This window comes from Nipponia nippon, unplaced genomic scaffold (genome assembly GCF_047370975.1).
Source record: "Nipponia nippon isolate SJK-2023a ecotype South Korea unplaced genomic scaffold, ASM4737097v1 scaffold_10, whole genome shotgun sequence".
In the NCBI taxonomy this organism is placed as follows: domain Eukaryota; kingdom Metazoa; phylum Chordata; class Aves; order Pelecaniformes; family Threskiornithidae; genus Nipponia; species Nipponia nippon.
Genome location: NW_028262291.1, coordinates 34195472 through 34211687, shown reverse-complemented (window position 1 = coordinate 34211687; position 16216 = coordinate 34195472). Strand labels below are relative to the sequence as shown.

The 16216-nt window shown below is 37.7% G+C and overlaps 1 protein-coding gene across 7 annotated transcripts in view; it reads left to right on the top strand.

Moving 5' to 3' along the window:
* The window catches only part of RAD51B (RAD51 paralog B), a 409322-nt gene that overhangs the window by 1932 nt on the left and 391174 nt on the right, over positions 1 to 16216 (top strand). For all 7 annotated transcript variants that reach the window (XR_015702014.1, XM_087746500.1, XM_087746502.1 and 4 more), the window contains 4 exons: positions 5 to 98; positions 963 to 1076; positions 4360 to 4476; positions 11182 to 11318. Coding sequence is in view for 6 of the 7 variants with exons in the window: in XM_087746500.1 (XP_087602626.1) it covers positions 15 to 98; positions 963 to 1076; positions 4360 to 4476; positions 11182 to 11318 (452 nt within the window). In the remaining variant the exon portion in view is untranslated. The remainder of the gene's footprint in view (positions 1 to 4; positions 99 to 962; positions 1077 to 4359; positions 4477 to 11181; positions 11319 to 16216) is intronic.

Sequence of the window (16216 nt, the reverse complement as noted above, 5' to 3'; positions counted from 1 at the left end):
GTAGATTGGGGAACATGGCTGCTAAGAAACTAAGAAGAGCAAGGTTGTCTCAGGAGCTGTGTGAAAGGCTGAGTCGCCATCAGATCACTACCTGTCAGGTGAAAGGGTTATTTTGTGTTTGTGGGGGGTGTTTTTTGGGAGTTGGTTTTTGGGTTTATTTTTGGGGTGGTGGTGGTGGTGTGTTTTAATGCATGTACTGTGGTTTTTTTTTTTTGTTTGTAGTTTAATTTACAGGCAGCTTTACTTTCTATAAAGTAGGAGGCATTTCAGGCTCCATCTGGCCTGCTGCCTTATAAAAATATAGCTTTAAAATGATAGATGCCTAGCTAAAACATTTAAACTTGTATGTACTTACTACCTTCACTCCTAAAGAACCTGAAGATGCTTTATTTTAGCAGGGGTGTGCAGCTACTACTTGTATGGAGTAAGACATCCATTTGTGAACACTTCACAAAAACACATGTATACTACATAATCTAGCGTGTGAACGTGCTGTGATGTTACACTACCGGTTATGGGTTGATTCAGCAGTACGTTCTGGAGTTGTTCTTATGAATACTCGCCTAAAGAGATCCAAGGGGCCCTATATGTTTCAATAGTATGCATCATAAATAAATACAGGATCTACCTCTGGGACTGCAATCTAGAAGACATGATGTATTTTGAATGTTTCTCAGGTAGATAGAGACTTGTGTGGGCAAAAAGGTGTTATCTTGTTGCAGTTCCATCACACAGTTCTTGAATTTTTGGTCCTTTGACTCCATGTCCTTTAAAATATGAATACAATTTCTTTTAATATACTGGTATCGGAGAAAGGTAGGAGAGGTATAGCATGATAATGTATAACATGGCACAGTTGGTAAAGCTGTGGAATGTATACTAGCTGTGTATAAATTGCATCAGTTTAGTCCCCAGTCCTGATTTCTAGGTTGAGCTCTCTGAACTGTTCTATCACCTTTCAGGACTTTCTGTGTCTTTCCCTCTTGGAGCTAATGAAAGTGACGGGACAGAGCTACTATGATGTGCAGAAGCTTCTTTGTAAAGTCAGCCGAGCTTGTGCTCCCAAAATGCAGACAGTAAGTATGCTTGTGTTGATTCTGTTCTTGATACACTATCTGGGAAAAAGCTAAACTGTCACTTGTCTTTTTACCTGGGAAGTCTGTGATGTCTCAGTTTGATTGCACAATGAAATAATACTTTTATTTTTAAATTTAGATCTCTGAGGCACTTTAGTTTGATGCAGTGACTTTAATTAGGTGTTATAGCCTCAAGAGATTGTTCAGGCTTGCGGAACTGTTTGAGTACGATAGGGAAATGCAGCATTCTCTCTTGCCGTCCAGCATATAAAAATTGCTTCTAGCTTGGACCCTGTAACTAAAAAAAAAAAAAAAAAAAAAAAAATTGTTTAATACAAGCAAAGAATAAGAATTTCAGTGTAAATTGGTTTTAGACATAAAATTGGTGCCAAGAAGTGAAGTGATCCTGCAAATAACTTCTTGAGGATTTTTTCCATCCATGTAAATGAACTGTAGTGTGGTTTAGGCCACAGGCAGCCTAACTGGGGAGAGTGCAAGAAGGAAACAGATGTTAGCTGCAATGCAGTGGCTGGATTTTGTTTTCTTTTTTGAATTCAGGTGAAAAGATGTCAAAAATGGTGTCTAGAACAGAGGGGATGTGGACAGTTCTGACCTGTGTCAATGCAGCCTGCTTTTTTTCCTGAAAAAAATAAACCATGTCAAAGTTTATTATGTGTAATTGGCATAGCAATTGTAGCAGTAACTCTGTGAAGCTTTAAATTCACAGACATACTGCTTTAAAGTTAGTGATATGCAGGATTAATATGACTTATACTGTATGGATTAAAAGCTAGCTAATTACTAGTTTTCCATCAGTAACTGTTAATAATCAATAAATTGAAGACAGATGGAAGTTTTAAGTAGAGTTCTGGCATTTGCTTTTTCCTGTCATCCATGCATCACTATTCAGTCAAATTTCTTTGCCGAGAAGCTTGGCAGATAGTGAAGTTTGTCAGACAGCAGTTGTCAAGGACTGTTAATACAGAGCCAGCTGATAGGTGATCAGCTATGTAAGTGCACACAATACAGAGCTGTACTTCCAGAAACGGAGGATGTTAGCTGTTTTTAAGGGATGTGGATTGAATCTTTGCAAACACGGGATTTCAAATGGACTTCAGGTCAGAATGACTGATGTAACATCATGATTGATGTAGCAAGGTCTGACAATATCTTTGAGTAAAAAAATAAATAAATTAGATAGTAGGAGTTATAAATAAGGGGAAAATACTGTCCAGATATAACATTGGAAGAACTAGCAGCAAAACTTGAGAGTATGCCAAAATACGCAGCAAAACTCTGATTTCTGGAGAACTTGTCTCGCAGTGTGAAGTACAGAGTGAAGCCTACTGAGCTCATCAGAAAGGAAGTTAAGGGGTGACTTGATCACATTATATGCTGAGTAGAAAAAGATAATTATATTAGAGGTCTCTAGAGTCTAGCTGAACAAAAAGCTGAAGAAGATCCAGTGGCTGGAAGATAAATTAAAAAATAAGTCCCTGAAATGGGAAGTAATAAGAAAATCTTTAGAAACTAACATAAGTTACTGTTGGAAAAGGTTGTCTAAGGATGTAGTAATTTTTCATTCGCTTGGACTCCTGATTTAACAATTAATTTTTTTTTTTTTTAACTGAAAGACAGTCTGGTTCAACCCTAATTTTGTCGGTTAAATGCAGAAATCGCTGGGTAAAATTTTAGAGTCCATGTTAGGCAGGAAAGCTAGACTAGAATATTGTTTCCATGGTCTACAGGGTTTAAGTCTTGCCAGAGGTTAACCAAAAAATTATTAAATTAAAATATGTTGCAAATCCTTCTTCATCAGTATATGTATTCGCTCTTAAAGTGAATCTGAGCATAAACTCCTATCCCATTTGAGTGAGGTAAAATTAATTGGTTTTTGTATTGGCCTGTTCTTTGTCTTGAAAGCTATTTTTTGCATATTTCTCCTCAATAGAACTGAAGAACAGAGAAGGTCTGAATGAATTTCAAATACTCCCTGTCATAACATAGGGAAGAACTATAGCATAAAAAAGGAAGGTACAAGCTATCTTATCTTGGCCTGTTGGTAGAACTAGCTGGAAATTTTTTCTGATCAACTTCAGCAAAAAATGCTCACTTGTTGGCCCAGCAAGTATGGACTAAAACATCTAGGATTCAATGGTGTTGTTATTTATTTAGTTATCGATGATTCCTGTGGAGGTGCTTCCATAGCACACCATGTTCCCAGCAGACTATCTTAATACTGGGATAAATCTGATGACTGCGTTTCTCTCAGGCACAGAGAAATCAGGTTTTCTGGAGCAGTCAGTCGTGGCAGGTTATGGCGATACACTGTGACAGAACTTTGAGAATCTCTGTTGTTGGGCCAGGAGTCTGAAACCTGTGGGAACTCTTAACTATAACTAGAGCAACAACCTTTAGATCTTGGACTGTTCCTTTTAAAAAAATCAAACTTCTGATGTTCAGGATGCTCAGTGGTTGAGGAATGTGTCGGTTTTAGCAGATGCCCGCAAGGTGCGAGCAAGACCTGTTTCTTTTGGAAACATCATGTTTTGGTGTTTTCAGATGAGCATTTCCATGTTTTTATTTCTTCTTTGTCTGGTTTAAATTGATTCCCCAAATGAAAATAATTCTTCTGAACTAGAATTCTGATCTTGGGCCAGCTCCTCTAGTCAGTGGAGGAGCTAGGAATTCAACTATTTTCAGTTCTGTACCTGTCCTGTCTTCTTGACTAGTCTTCCTCACAAAAGTGGAAAATTATGATGGCTACAGGATCAGCCCAGGCTTGTTCAAAGACCTGGGAATTTTTAGGAAACCTTTTCTTCAACCCAGATAGTTTCAAATTGGTAACAAATGTTGGCTAGGGAGTTCTTGGATTTAGGTTTCTCGTGAGTGTTTTGCATTGGTCACTAACCATACATACGGTGTTTACTTATTTAAAGTAAGTTGGAGTTTTACAGGTTGAAAGCAAGCCTTGTTGAATAGGAGCAGAGAAAACCTTTGAAACATCATTATTAAAGGCTTATTATTTAATATTGTGGTGAGGAAGATAGAACAAACTTCTAAATTTAGTCTGTGAGCTACAAATGTGAGGAAGGGTGACGAGCTAAGAGAGGGCTATAGCTGAAAGTAGGAATAGTTTGCTCATTGGCAAGTGTTAAGTCATTCCAGGCTGATGAAAGCAAATGCAAAAAGATTGCTATTTCCATTTAAAAAAAAAAAAAAAAAAGCACATTTTCTGATTCGTGTATTTGTTTTCTTTTGCTTTTTTCCCCTCCTTCTGTAGGCTTATGAAATGAAACTGAGGAAGTCTGTCAATCCCTCTTCAGCCTTTTTATCTACCACTCTGCATAGTTTGGATGAAGTCTTGCATGGTGGAGTGCCCTGTGGATCCCTCACAGAGGTAACTTGTTTAATATATTTTACTGCAGTTGCACATCACACCTAGAAGTCAAAAGTCACAGATAGGTTGGACTGTCTTGTGTCAGGTGCTTTAAACACAAAATACACAAAAATTATGGATGAGGAGTGGTTTTTTTTTTTAATTGGTAGAGGCTGCACTTTTTTTTTTTGGTGGTGTTTGTTTTTTTTTTTCCCCAGTATGTCAGGTAAGTAAGAAAATGAAGGAATTAAAAAATTTGGCGACCTGATTTTCCTTTAAAAATGTGAAAATTTTTCCAGGAAATTTGGGAGAATTGTTGGCTGGATTTTACAGTAGGAAAGCTGCAGTGTGGTTTCGTGGTCAGAACACAAGGTGCTGAATCAGGAGTCTGTCCTTTTAATACTGACTTGCTCTGACTTTACCAAGTCATTAGTTTTTATGAAGGTACAATAAGCAATTTGAACAAAACTGTGAAGCATATAGACATGAGAATGACTTTACAGAGCTTTTATATATAAATGTAACGAATTTAAGCAATAAATATGTAATGCATTCTTTTTAAAAAAGACTGTAATTAAGGCCTGTATTATATGCGCATGCATTGTAACACTGCGTTGTGTATGTATCTACCTGTAACTCTGTCACTCCCTGGGCTTTGGATGCAATGCTACTTTCTTGCCTAGAATTTTCTTTTAAGAACAAGGGAGCACTTAATCTTCTCGTACCTGGATTTCTCTATGGCCTTGCAGAAAGTGGTAATAATTCCCATAGTTTCTATAATCTGGAAAGACAGGATTTGTGTAGATGCTCGTAGGAGTCACTGAGTATTATAAAAATACAGAGATGCAATCTCTGGCGTAGGAATTTGCTGAGCTACAATGGAGATGGAGAAACATACATATTGGAGAGAGTATCAATATATGTGTTCCCTGTCATCTCTTGTAGGCCCTCGGTAGAGACAGAATCCAGAGCTAGAGGGGCTTGGGTTTTATGCATTGTGGCCGTACGTGCCTTCTTAAAATTCTGATTTCAGCTGTGCGCTTGAAATGAGTGGAAAAATAGATATGGTGTGCCTCATGCTCTGAATTTAGACAGGTTGAAACCATTTTTTTTTTCTTGAACACTTTAACAATCCTTACCAAGTGCTTTTCTTTGTCTGGAGGAGGAGAAGTGAGAAGTTATGAAAATCTTACTGTGAGGAAAATACATTTTTTCCACACCCTATAATCAAACCAGATTGGTTTTGATCTCAGATAGAAATCACTTATGAAATCCGATAGTGACTTAAAACGTATTAGTGTTTAAGCAACACCGAGTTGAGACTATAACGGTTTCTGCTCCAGTAAACTCCTACACAATGAGGGGATATTACTTTTTAACGATTCTGAGCATTTCTTTTCATATACGATGTACAGGAATATACACCGTTCAGGTCTTCATAAAAATGTTTAAGAACACATCCATGAACTTACATTGATCTGTCAGAATTAATATTTTCTTCATATTTAGTCCTAGCTTTGTTACCAATTTACTATAAGAAAATCGGATCGGAAGAACTTAAGATTAAGATGAATACTGCAAGTCTTTAAATTCTAGGAGAAAAGGCTTGCTAAATCCTGTTTCATTGAAGAAGAAGGAGCTGTTCTTATAAGTAGCAGTGGCACGTGCAGGATCCTGAGATTGTAACTATGCTGCTGTTGAGAATAGTGGCTTCAGCAGGAGATGAGTTTTTGGTTCCTAAAAATATTTTTATTAGCAAAGCAGTAGCTGCACTAGGTGAAGTTTGACTCCTTTTCTTTTGGATTATTGTTCATGCAGTCAACTGACGAAATAGCACAGCCCATGTTTGAAGAGAAATGATGCTCGCTTGCAGCTAGGATCTGGCTTTCCGGGATTTCCATCTGGTCCACTAACTTTTCCTTGGTGGAGGCAGAGAATGGCTGTTCACATGCTTATGCTGCTTAAACTTCTGAGTTGTGCTTCTTTAGTGGAAATGTAGACCCACTGCTGCACAGGTATGAGAAAGAAGTAGAGTAGAGATGTGTCTTTTCTGTGGTATGCCGACTTGTCCTTGAGCCTGTGACTGGCTCATGAGTGTTACCCAAAACAAGGATGTCAGCCTTCTGTAGGTCAACCCAGATAATCCAGTCTATTTTGCCCTCCTCACTGTGGCTTGGCAATTTTGAGTAAAAGATGGCCAGAGTGTAAAAGTTTGCATTAAAGGATGCTGGAATTTTTTTTTTTTCCTAATTGAAAAAATAAGTGGATGTGATCCTTTTGGGTTGGAAGAACCATGCAGTTAATTTATAAGGCTGCTGATAACAATGTTATGAATATTTGTCTTTTTTCTTAATCCTAAGCGTAGCTATCATTCAGCTATCAGTGCAGTCTATCTGACATGTTCTTGCTTGAAGACCAGGTAGAATGGCTCTGGAGCACTGATAGACTTTAAGCTTGCTTATTGCCTTGTTCTTGGCATTGCTCCAGCGGGAGATCTAGGGAAAGCTTGACATGCTCCCAGTTGACATGCTGGGAGTCTTACTGGAGTTTAGCTAACTTTTGACTTCTAAGTTTTAGGGGGGGGGTTGTGTTTGGTTTTTGTTTTTTTGTGGTTTTGTTTGTTTTTAATTTTTTATTTGAAAGGAAGTTCTGCAAGCAGTTGATCTCAAAACATGGATGTCAAATATCGTTTTCCTGAGATGGTAAAAAAGAATGCTCTGCAGGAAGTAAATGCAAATGCTTAATTTTCCAGAGCTATGTATTTTGTAATACTTCTCAGCTTGATTGATTATCACAATACTTAATTTAAAACCTTTTTTTCTCAGTGTTTCCTTAAAACACCTATCTCTTTAGATATGAGAAAATCTGGGAAACTGTTGCTAAACTCTATTTTAAACTCTATTAAATACTCTGTATGTATCAATGTATTTAAAGGTAGTTGGGGGAAATGAATGTATTCAAAGACAAGCTGAACTTTTATCTCATGGTAAATGAAAAGCACTGTGCCAGGAAGGGTGTTGAACTTTAAGTTTTCTTCTGAGAAAAAAAAAAAACAAAAAACAAAACCCAAAACCTTTTGAATGTTAACTTTTTTGTACTCTAATATATTTTGGTTAAAAATAGAGACCTGCCTAATGTGGTTATCAAGAGGTGATCTCACTATGTGACAGATGTTGAAGTCTGTACAAGACATCTAGTGGATGAGACCAGAACTGCAAGCACTGCATCCTTCTACCAGTAGCTTGGTCTTGGTTGCACTCATGCCAGATTGGCAATACTGATGCATAATAAGTATTTAATCAGAAATATTGTAGAGAGAACTAGGTAGACTCCAGAAATTAGATGACTAACTTAAGAAATCAGAGGTGTCTTAAAAAGAAAAAAAATGTGTTGCTTTTTATTTGCATTTTAGGTAGTAAATGTGGAAAGCGATTAGGGCATGTATTAGGGGTTTCTCAGCAAATGTAAAGGCAGAGAACAATTAACTGCAGAAACCGAGTTTGTCATTTAAAGCCTGGTTCTGGAGATTTTTAAAAGCATTTTTGCAAGACCCATGAGATCTGAAGTAGTTTTAAAGGTTGGCAACACTGCAAGTGTTCTTCAGCACGACTGTTAGATGAAATTTTAGTAGAAGGCTATCAAGTGTCTGCTGCTGTTGCTTCGATGCTGTACTGCAGCTTGTGAACACTTTCAGGTCATGCTCTTTTTCGATTCAAGTGATTTTGGAACTTAATAATTTTAATTTGCTCTTTTGCAACTTACTGTACCGTAGCTGACCAGCAGATTGCCCTTCGGTAGTTTTGTTATTAGGCGGATATTCTAAGTCTGAGAGAAGTTACCTTCAAAAGTATGTTGTGTGCAGCATTTACTTCCTAACTGGTGTGGCTAAATCGTTGTCTTCCTGTTACTTTACCCGCAGTGAGGGTGGTTGGAAACTTGGAATTTGAGTACATGAGCCACAGGGTTAAGACTTGTGGTGGTATCTTCTACAGCCAAAGCTGCTTGCTTTTTGAGTGCCAAAGGGATTTGATTTGCGTTACACTGTCTCGGACCATTTTTTCCCAAACCACTATTAAGTTTTAAGTTGGAAATTAAATCATAGCTGAAATTTTGTGGTCAGATGTCGAAGCTTTTGGCCAGCTCCTCTGAGGAAAAATTAAAGTAATGATTTTGTGAATATTGAAGAGTTTAATCCCCTGGTAGCTGAAGAAGAATTAGCTCCTTGTGACTTCATCCAAACCCTACAGATGTGCCAGAGAAAATAACATATAGCTTATTGAAAAATAAAAGTATATTTTATTGGGCAGAGGTAAATTAAAACTGTAGTAGTCTTCACATTTCTATCTGGGTGGACTTGATTTTTTTCAGAGCAAATTTAGAGTAAAACTAAGCAAACTTTTTGCAGACATTCGATTTAAATTATATTAGAGGAATTTTAGGTTTTTTTTAAACTGAGATTGTATTGTTCAAAACACTTGCTGAACCAGTGGTAACCACAATAAAATGTGGTAGTTCTTTAAAATTGTTCACTGTGGATTTAAAATCCCATTTTAATGACCTTTAAGGGAATGCTGATAAAAGATGAAGTCTTGTTATCTTTGGGAATAGAAATTCTCTCTTGCTCCATTGGCTTGCTTCCTTGTACTAGCTCGTACTGCAAGATTCCCTGTCTTTCTCTGATAATGATGCTTATATCCTCAGACATTTTTACATCATCTCTGCTGAATTAGCTCCTGCAGCAGCCCCTGAAATAAATGTTGATTCCAATGCACCTCCCACGCAAGGCTGAAACTACAAACGTTTTTATGAGGTCTTCTCACAGTTGTCCAAACGTTTTCATTTAACAACTGGATTGATGCCCTCCCCTTACTCATTTCAAGTCTTCTTTTTAACTAGAAACAGCTGGTGAGATTCCTTGGCTATCACAGTCTAAGGAATATGTATTGCCTCTGCAATTTTTATATATGCTTTGCATTCATATTAAAATGTGGCAGCTATTGTTGATATGATATTTGGTAATTTAAGTACACTGGATGGAGGACAGATAATTGCATAAATATGACTGATTCCTGATCTGTAATTCACTAAATGCAGTGTGTTCTTCTAAACAAAAATCATCTAATGCTTCTCTTGCATTAAAGCTTCAAGTAGATCGACTGATATGAGTTGGTTTTCAGGCCTTGTTTAAAAACAAAAGTGATTAAAGGGATTTTAACCAACTGTTAACAGTAGCTGGTGTGTGACTGTAGCTAATGCAGTCCCTCGGTGTTTCACTGTAAATTTTCAAGTCATGCTGCTGCTGCTGCTTAAAATGAAACCATAGCAATACTGTAGTATCTTGTGGTGAAAGGGTATTTGCACTTAAAAACAAACTGTTGTGGATTTAAGCTCAAAAATCAGTTTAATTTTGAGTGTCTGTCTGTTATAAGGTTTCTTTTTTTAATTAAAAACAGCTCTGTATTTAAGCCTTTGTTTTGGCAGTACTAGGTGTTTTGAGGAGATATGCTTCATTTTGCAGTTTAACTTCCCTGGAGGGGCTTACTTTTACCTTGCATTATTATGTAGTCCCTACTAGCATTAGAATGACCCCACCACTCTGTTCTTAGTGCCTAAAGTCACTTCAACTTTGTATTTGCTGTTTTTCAGCCCTCTTAGTATTTAAGATATCGTCGTCATCTCCCTTCCCAGAAGCAGTGACAATGTGATGTTGTATTTAAAGACCCACTGTAGTAGTAATGAACATATGATTATCTGAACACAGAGCCCAGCATTCATTTACAATCTCTGCAAGATCTGCAGTGGATAAAGAACAGCATATTGCCATCTCTAGTAGAAAAATCTTGCTCTTAGAAACTGGGGATCTCATCAAACATTGTATTCTTTTGATCCTTGTGGTTTTTCTCCTGGATCAAAATCATACTGGAACCATTTCACACAAGTTGAGTGTGCTCTTTTTGAATACTGCTTAACTGCAGCAGGCTTTCAGTAAGCGCAGGTAAAAGCTTAAAATTGGCAAGCTGGTCTGGATCATTAAATGGTGTTCATGTTGAAATATGGTAATAGGGAGTTAACACCAATGACAGAACACATGCTGTATAGCAGAGTGTAGTCTCTGGGGCAGATAAAATCTGTCTTTGGTATATATGTGGTTCATACTGAACATTCAGTCTTTACAGGATATAAGCAATTATCCTTGTGATTTCCAAGGGAGACCTGGTTGTAACCAGGGTAATGATGGCTCCTAAGCAGCCATTTACATCTGTGAACTCATTAGCTCTGGACTTTTTCAGCTCTAAAGGCTACTGATGTTATGTGAATGTCAACTGTGAATCTTCTAATTCTTTATTTTAGAAGGTAGCACAGAGGAGATGGAAGAGAACCAGATGTGGGTCTAGGGGAGATCTTGTAAGAGGAGGGGGGAGAGCAGGGGACCTCAAATATGAGAGGTAATAAAGGATGTCAAAGAAATAAAGTACAAGCATAATGCTGTGTCTGAAGAAGAACTGTTTATTCTTCAGTGGATGAGCTTGACTGCAAGGCACAGATTCAAGAGTAACCGCAAGTTGCTCTTTGTGGGCTGCATGCTCTCTTTTTGTGGCTGTCTCCTTTGGTAACTGGAAGAGCAGAATTTGAGGAGTTCTGGCTGATGTGTTTTAGTTAAAAGTAGAATTAGGGTGAAATGAGTGTGATGTCTCTTGTTTATGTTGTTAATCTTTTTTCTTCCAGATAACTAGCCCACCAGGTTGTGGCAAAACTCAATTTTGTATTATGATGAGTGTTCTGGCTACACTGCCTGTAAGCATGGGAGGACTAGATGGGGCTGTTATATACATTGACACAGAGTCTGCATTCAGCGCTGAAAGGTAAGATGCAAAATTCTAAAATACACACTTGCAGCTTCTTGTGTTTATGAAGTAAATACCTATGGTAGTTATTAAGCATTCATCTGATATATGCAGCTATTCCATAGATTATGAAATTAATTAAATAGAATGGTTTGCTCACCTTCTTCATTTGTATGATGTTGCAGATTCCAGTTGTGGTATGACGAGGTGGATGGCGTGCTCTCTAACTTATAAATGGTCTTAACAGTCCTGTACCTGAAATCTTGCTTTGCAGTTTAGTTTGTGGAGTTAGCAGGAAGGTTTTGAGGATGTAAAGGCCGAGCATTTTGAGTACAAAGGAAATGGAAGTTTTTCTGTGAACAGTAGGACTGACATAGCCAATTTTCCTTCAGATTTCTGTCCTGTTTCTGCTGAGTGGGGCCCCCTGCCCTTCTTTTGCGCTTCTGATTTCCTTCTGCAGTAATCTTGCATCTCTCCTATATCCATAGTGGCCATGCAGTGCTATATTCCCTTACCTTTGTAACATCTCTGGTTCTTCTAATATCTCCTGCTTTGCCCATGTGACTGAAACTGCTCAGCTATGCGCTCTACGATGTCTTCTAACTGTTGAATGGACAGGAGACACTATATGCTGTATTTACTTGTGAGTTACAAATGTGTGCATATGTTGGTTACCACTCTTCCCATGTTAACTGGCTGATTAACTGTTGAAATTATTCTGCAGTATTTCATTAAAGGTACCTCTAATTTACTTGACTTAGGTACCAACTTTTCTAAACCATGAGGATTTGATGTTTTTGAGGTGTCTATTCCTTTGTAGCTGTTGTTTGGAATTAGTTCGAAAGTTAAGGGTCTGGGGGAGGACAAGTAGTACAGTAGTCTCATCCTTGTTTGTGTAGAAAAATGGGCAGAAAAAGGTTCAAAATAATAAAATAATTTATATATTTCAGATAATTTATATATTTCAGATTACTTAGTAGTTATACCCATGGCCTGAATCTGGAGTATCAAAGCAAATGGATTTGCTTTGCTTATTCATTTGAAGTTATCACGGATGAGAAGCTGGGGTTTCTAACCCTATTTTTGTCAAGTTAATTTCACAAAAATTTGAATTACTTTAAACTGGAAGTGTGATATATCAAAGAAAAAAAGCTTCAAGCAATGGCTCTGCAAAGTATGGTGCTCTCTTCTTATATACCACTTAATTTTTATTTTGGGTCCCTGAAATGTAGGTGGTAAAAAAGGTTAGGACTTAATGGGTGAGTTAAGACTTGTTGCTTAGCAGCAAATGCTAAAGAAAACAGGTGAACGTGAAAATGAAACTGCTGAAAATAGAGTAGAATGTAGAAAGGGAATGTGGCAAAAAGAACATTATTACTAAGGGTGAGAATATTTACGTATTAAATCATATTTAGTTTTGCTCAGTTGGAAATGACAGCTAAACACAATTTCCTCAGACAAACTATATCTTATACTTTCTGTGTTGCCACCTCTAAGAAAGAGCACTAGCAGAGTGAGGGAAGTGATTATCCTCTTCTACTTGGTACCTGTTAGACTACATCTAGGTCCTGTGTCCAGTTTTGGGCTCTCCGTGTGAGACAGACATGACAAACTGCAGGGAGTTCAGCAGGGGACTACCAAGATGGTTGGGGGCTGGAGCACTTGCCCCTTGTGGAGAGACTGAGGGCTTGCTCAGTCTAGAGGAGAGGCGGCTTTGGTGGGATCTAACAGCAGCCTTCCCCTACTAATGAGGAGACCATCAAGAAGAGGGCACAGTGGTGCATGGCAGGGAGACAGCAGGCATACATTAAAATCCATTTCTGTACCAAGGTATGGAGAAGCTTTTTCACCATAAGGACAGTCAAGAGTTGGAAGAGATTGCCCAGAGAGGTTGTGCTGCCTCCATCCTTGGAGGCTTCCAAAATACGACTAGATAAAGCCTCAAGTAACTTGTTCTGACTTCCTAGCTGGCACTACTTTGAACAGGATGTTGGCCTGGAGATTTCCTGAGTTCTCTTCCTAACCTGAATTTTCTTATGATTCTATATTCCTGTATTATTAATAGATGGCAAGTAGAAGAGATTTTTTGTTGTTGTTGTTGCTATTCTAAACACTTTAGATAAGAGGGCAAATATTCATTTAGTAGCAACTTACTTTAAAGGGGTTAATGGAGACATTTAGCTGGCACTATTTTTATTTAAAACTCGAAAGTCTCTACAGAAAGCCTGGAAAGAGTGTATCACTGCTGCTTTTTAGGGCTGAGACTTGCTAAGTTGTAGTTGTCATACTGACTGTAATGCTATGCTGCTTCTAGAAAGATACGGCATAAAGCTGGCTATTTTTATTTCTTTTGCTAAAAGGCACTTGTCTTTTGTCATTCTGCCTGGCAGGTCTTACTTCAGGGCAGGGAGCTTTTTGCTTCCACAGACTTTCATAGTCTTATTACTTATTCTCTACCATGACAATTTAGTGCAATCTAATAGCAATGCTGAGAAGAGTGATCAGAATTGAGGCTGGTCTTCTAAGATATGCCACTGTTTTCTGTAATTTATATATTTTTCACTCGTGTAAGAGAAAGCTGTAACAGTGCAGATGGTGTCCGTGTTCAGACAAAGCTGAACGATGGACACTAGGACAGGTAGATGGAATGGCCATAGTAAGTCTGGAAGTCAAAATTGTTATCAGTTTCGTAGCAATTCAATTCAACTCCAGCCAGCTATTAACTGAAAACATACCAGACTTATTTGGAAAGTCTGAAAATAATTTGTTTGGCTAGAAAGAAAAGCAAACCATACTTACTGCTTGTGAAAAACACTGGAAACAAATTTCCGTGAACCAAAGCTGAGAACAAATAGGGATTTCCCCGCCCCGCGCCCCCCCCCCGTGCCCCCCCCCCCCCCCCGCCATGGGCCTCTGCCCTGATTGAAGAGAACATGTTCTGTGCAGTTTTTGGTCTCATTATGACAAACAGGATTTAAACCTTAAAGAACTTTGAACCTGCATGGAGGTCTGTGAATAGTACTGCAATCTCAGCAAGATTTTGGCATGTCATTTTAAGTCAGTCTGTGTAATGATGTTCTTTGTGATATGCATGCCCATTAGGAAGCATACTGAAATCTCATTTCATGCAGACCATTGAATGACAGGTCACTGTTGCCCAAATGGTCCACATCATCAATTGTGCAAATGAAAAGACAAGATTCTGTCCCTGGAAGTTCTGCAGGACAAGTTTAGGTGTAATAAGTAATGTATCTAATGAATGAGATTCAGGCTATTGTAATGAAATTGCTGCTCAGGATAGGTATATTAACATTCAGGCTTAGTGTTTCTATTTTTAAGCCAAATAAAAATTATTTTAAAAGAATTTTTCTAAAGTAGTTTTAACATTTTGGGTTTTACTGAAAGGGGCCTAAATAAAAAGCATCAAGATAACCAGTAAGTTGTGCCCACACGTACTATCCACTAGATGCCACTCTTCTCAAGCTACAGGCTAACAAAACAACAAAGTATTTTCTGTTATTAAAAAATAAAATCTTCATTGTGGAAAAAAAAAATTACACTGCTCAGATTGTAACTATGAGTTTCTAAGTTAAATTCTTGGATTGTTTATTTAAGGACCTAGATAAAATTGCCTTGTGTTCAGAGGGGTGGAACTTCTTTTGACTGACTTCGGAAGAGTTTGCAGGCAGTCAGCATTTCTAAAACGTGTACCACTTAGTGTCCTCAATGATTTTATATATAAAATCTTATTTAACTGCAAATGTTGGCCTCTCATCAGTAAATTGTTTAGTTTTACATCTGTGCAAGAGGTTTTTTCAAAGCATAGTTTCTGGATATAAAAGTATTTTGACAACAAATAATAAATATCCAGCTTCCTCTGACTTCTTTTGGTGTTATCACCAGTTATCTGATACGCTTCCTTAGTCTACTCTGATAACAAACAGTGGTATGCTTAACAATTGTAATTCAAGGTTTTGAAGGGTCATGAATTTGCTAATAAGGTAATGGAGAACATTTAATCATGGAATCCCACATTCAGTTCTGTCAGTGAAGCATCCACTTAAACTGTTTAGTCATTTCATTATATTAAATCATGCCAGTTGTACCTTTGCTATCTGTATGGATAGATGTTCTGTTGTAGCCGCCTGGCAGCTGGAGCCTCAGTCGCTTTGTGATACAATGCTGATTTTTTTTTTTCTATGTTCTAAAAAGTATATTTTCTTAAGATTTTGTACGCCCTTTTTACAAAGAGGTAACTGGCACAATGGAAATGGTTTCAGTGAAAAAGCCTTCTATCCAAATGACCTTGTTCTTGTTTTTAAGGAGAGGTTATCTGTGAAAAGATTTTCCTTTTGGCAAGCATACTTTCCATACATGTGCTGCTTGTATAATAAGTTCTTGCAGTTGAACTGGGCGCTGTTCATTGCAGTCCTACTTCCATGTTGGCTGGATCTTGCAATGGATCTTCTGTTTGTTATCAGCTTGTTAAATTTCTGTGGTGACGCAAGGTCCACTTTATCATTTCACTGCAAGATAAAGCTGGAGTGGAAGATGGTTTGAGTTGGAGAGTACATTTGTTTAAATGAAAATAATATTTAGATCTAATAATTAAAATAGGAGAATGCTTGGCCATTGAATGGAACCTCTTGTACAAAACTTGGAAGAACTTTGCATTCAGTAACTATAAACTTTGCAGTTTCCTTCTGCAGGAGATATGCTGTTTCTTTGTGCACAGACAAGTTATGTCTTTCCCTAGTGTACCACTGATTCTGTCTTCACTGGGAAGAGAACCTAACTGTTTTGTCTTCCAGTATTTCAGTCTGACTCCTCAAGTATGCTTCTCCTTTGAAAAAGATTTCCGGTATTACTTGGTATCCGCTTATCAGAGTTTTGCTTTGTTTGCTTTGTGAATACTT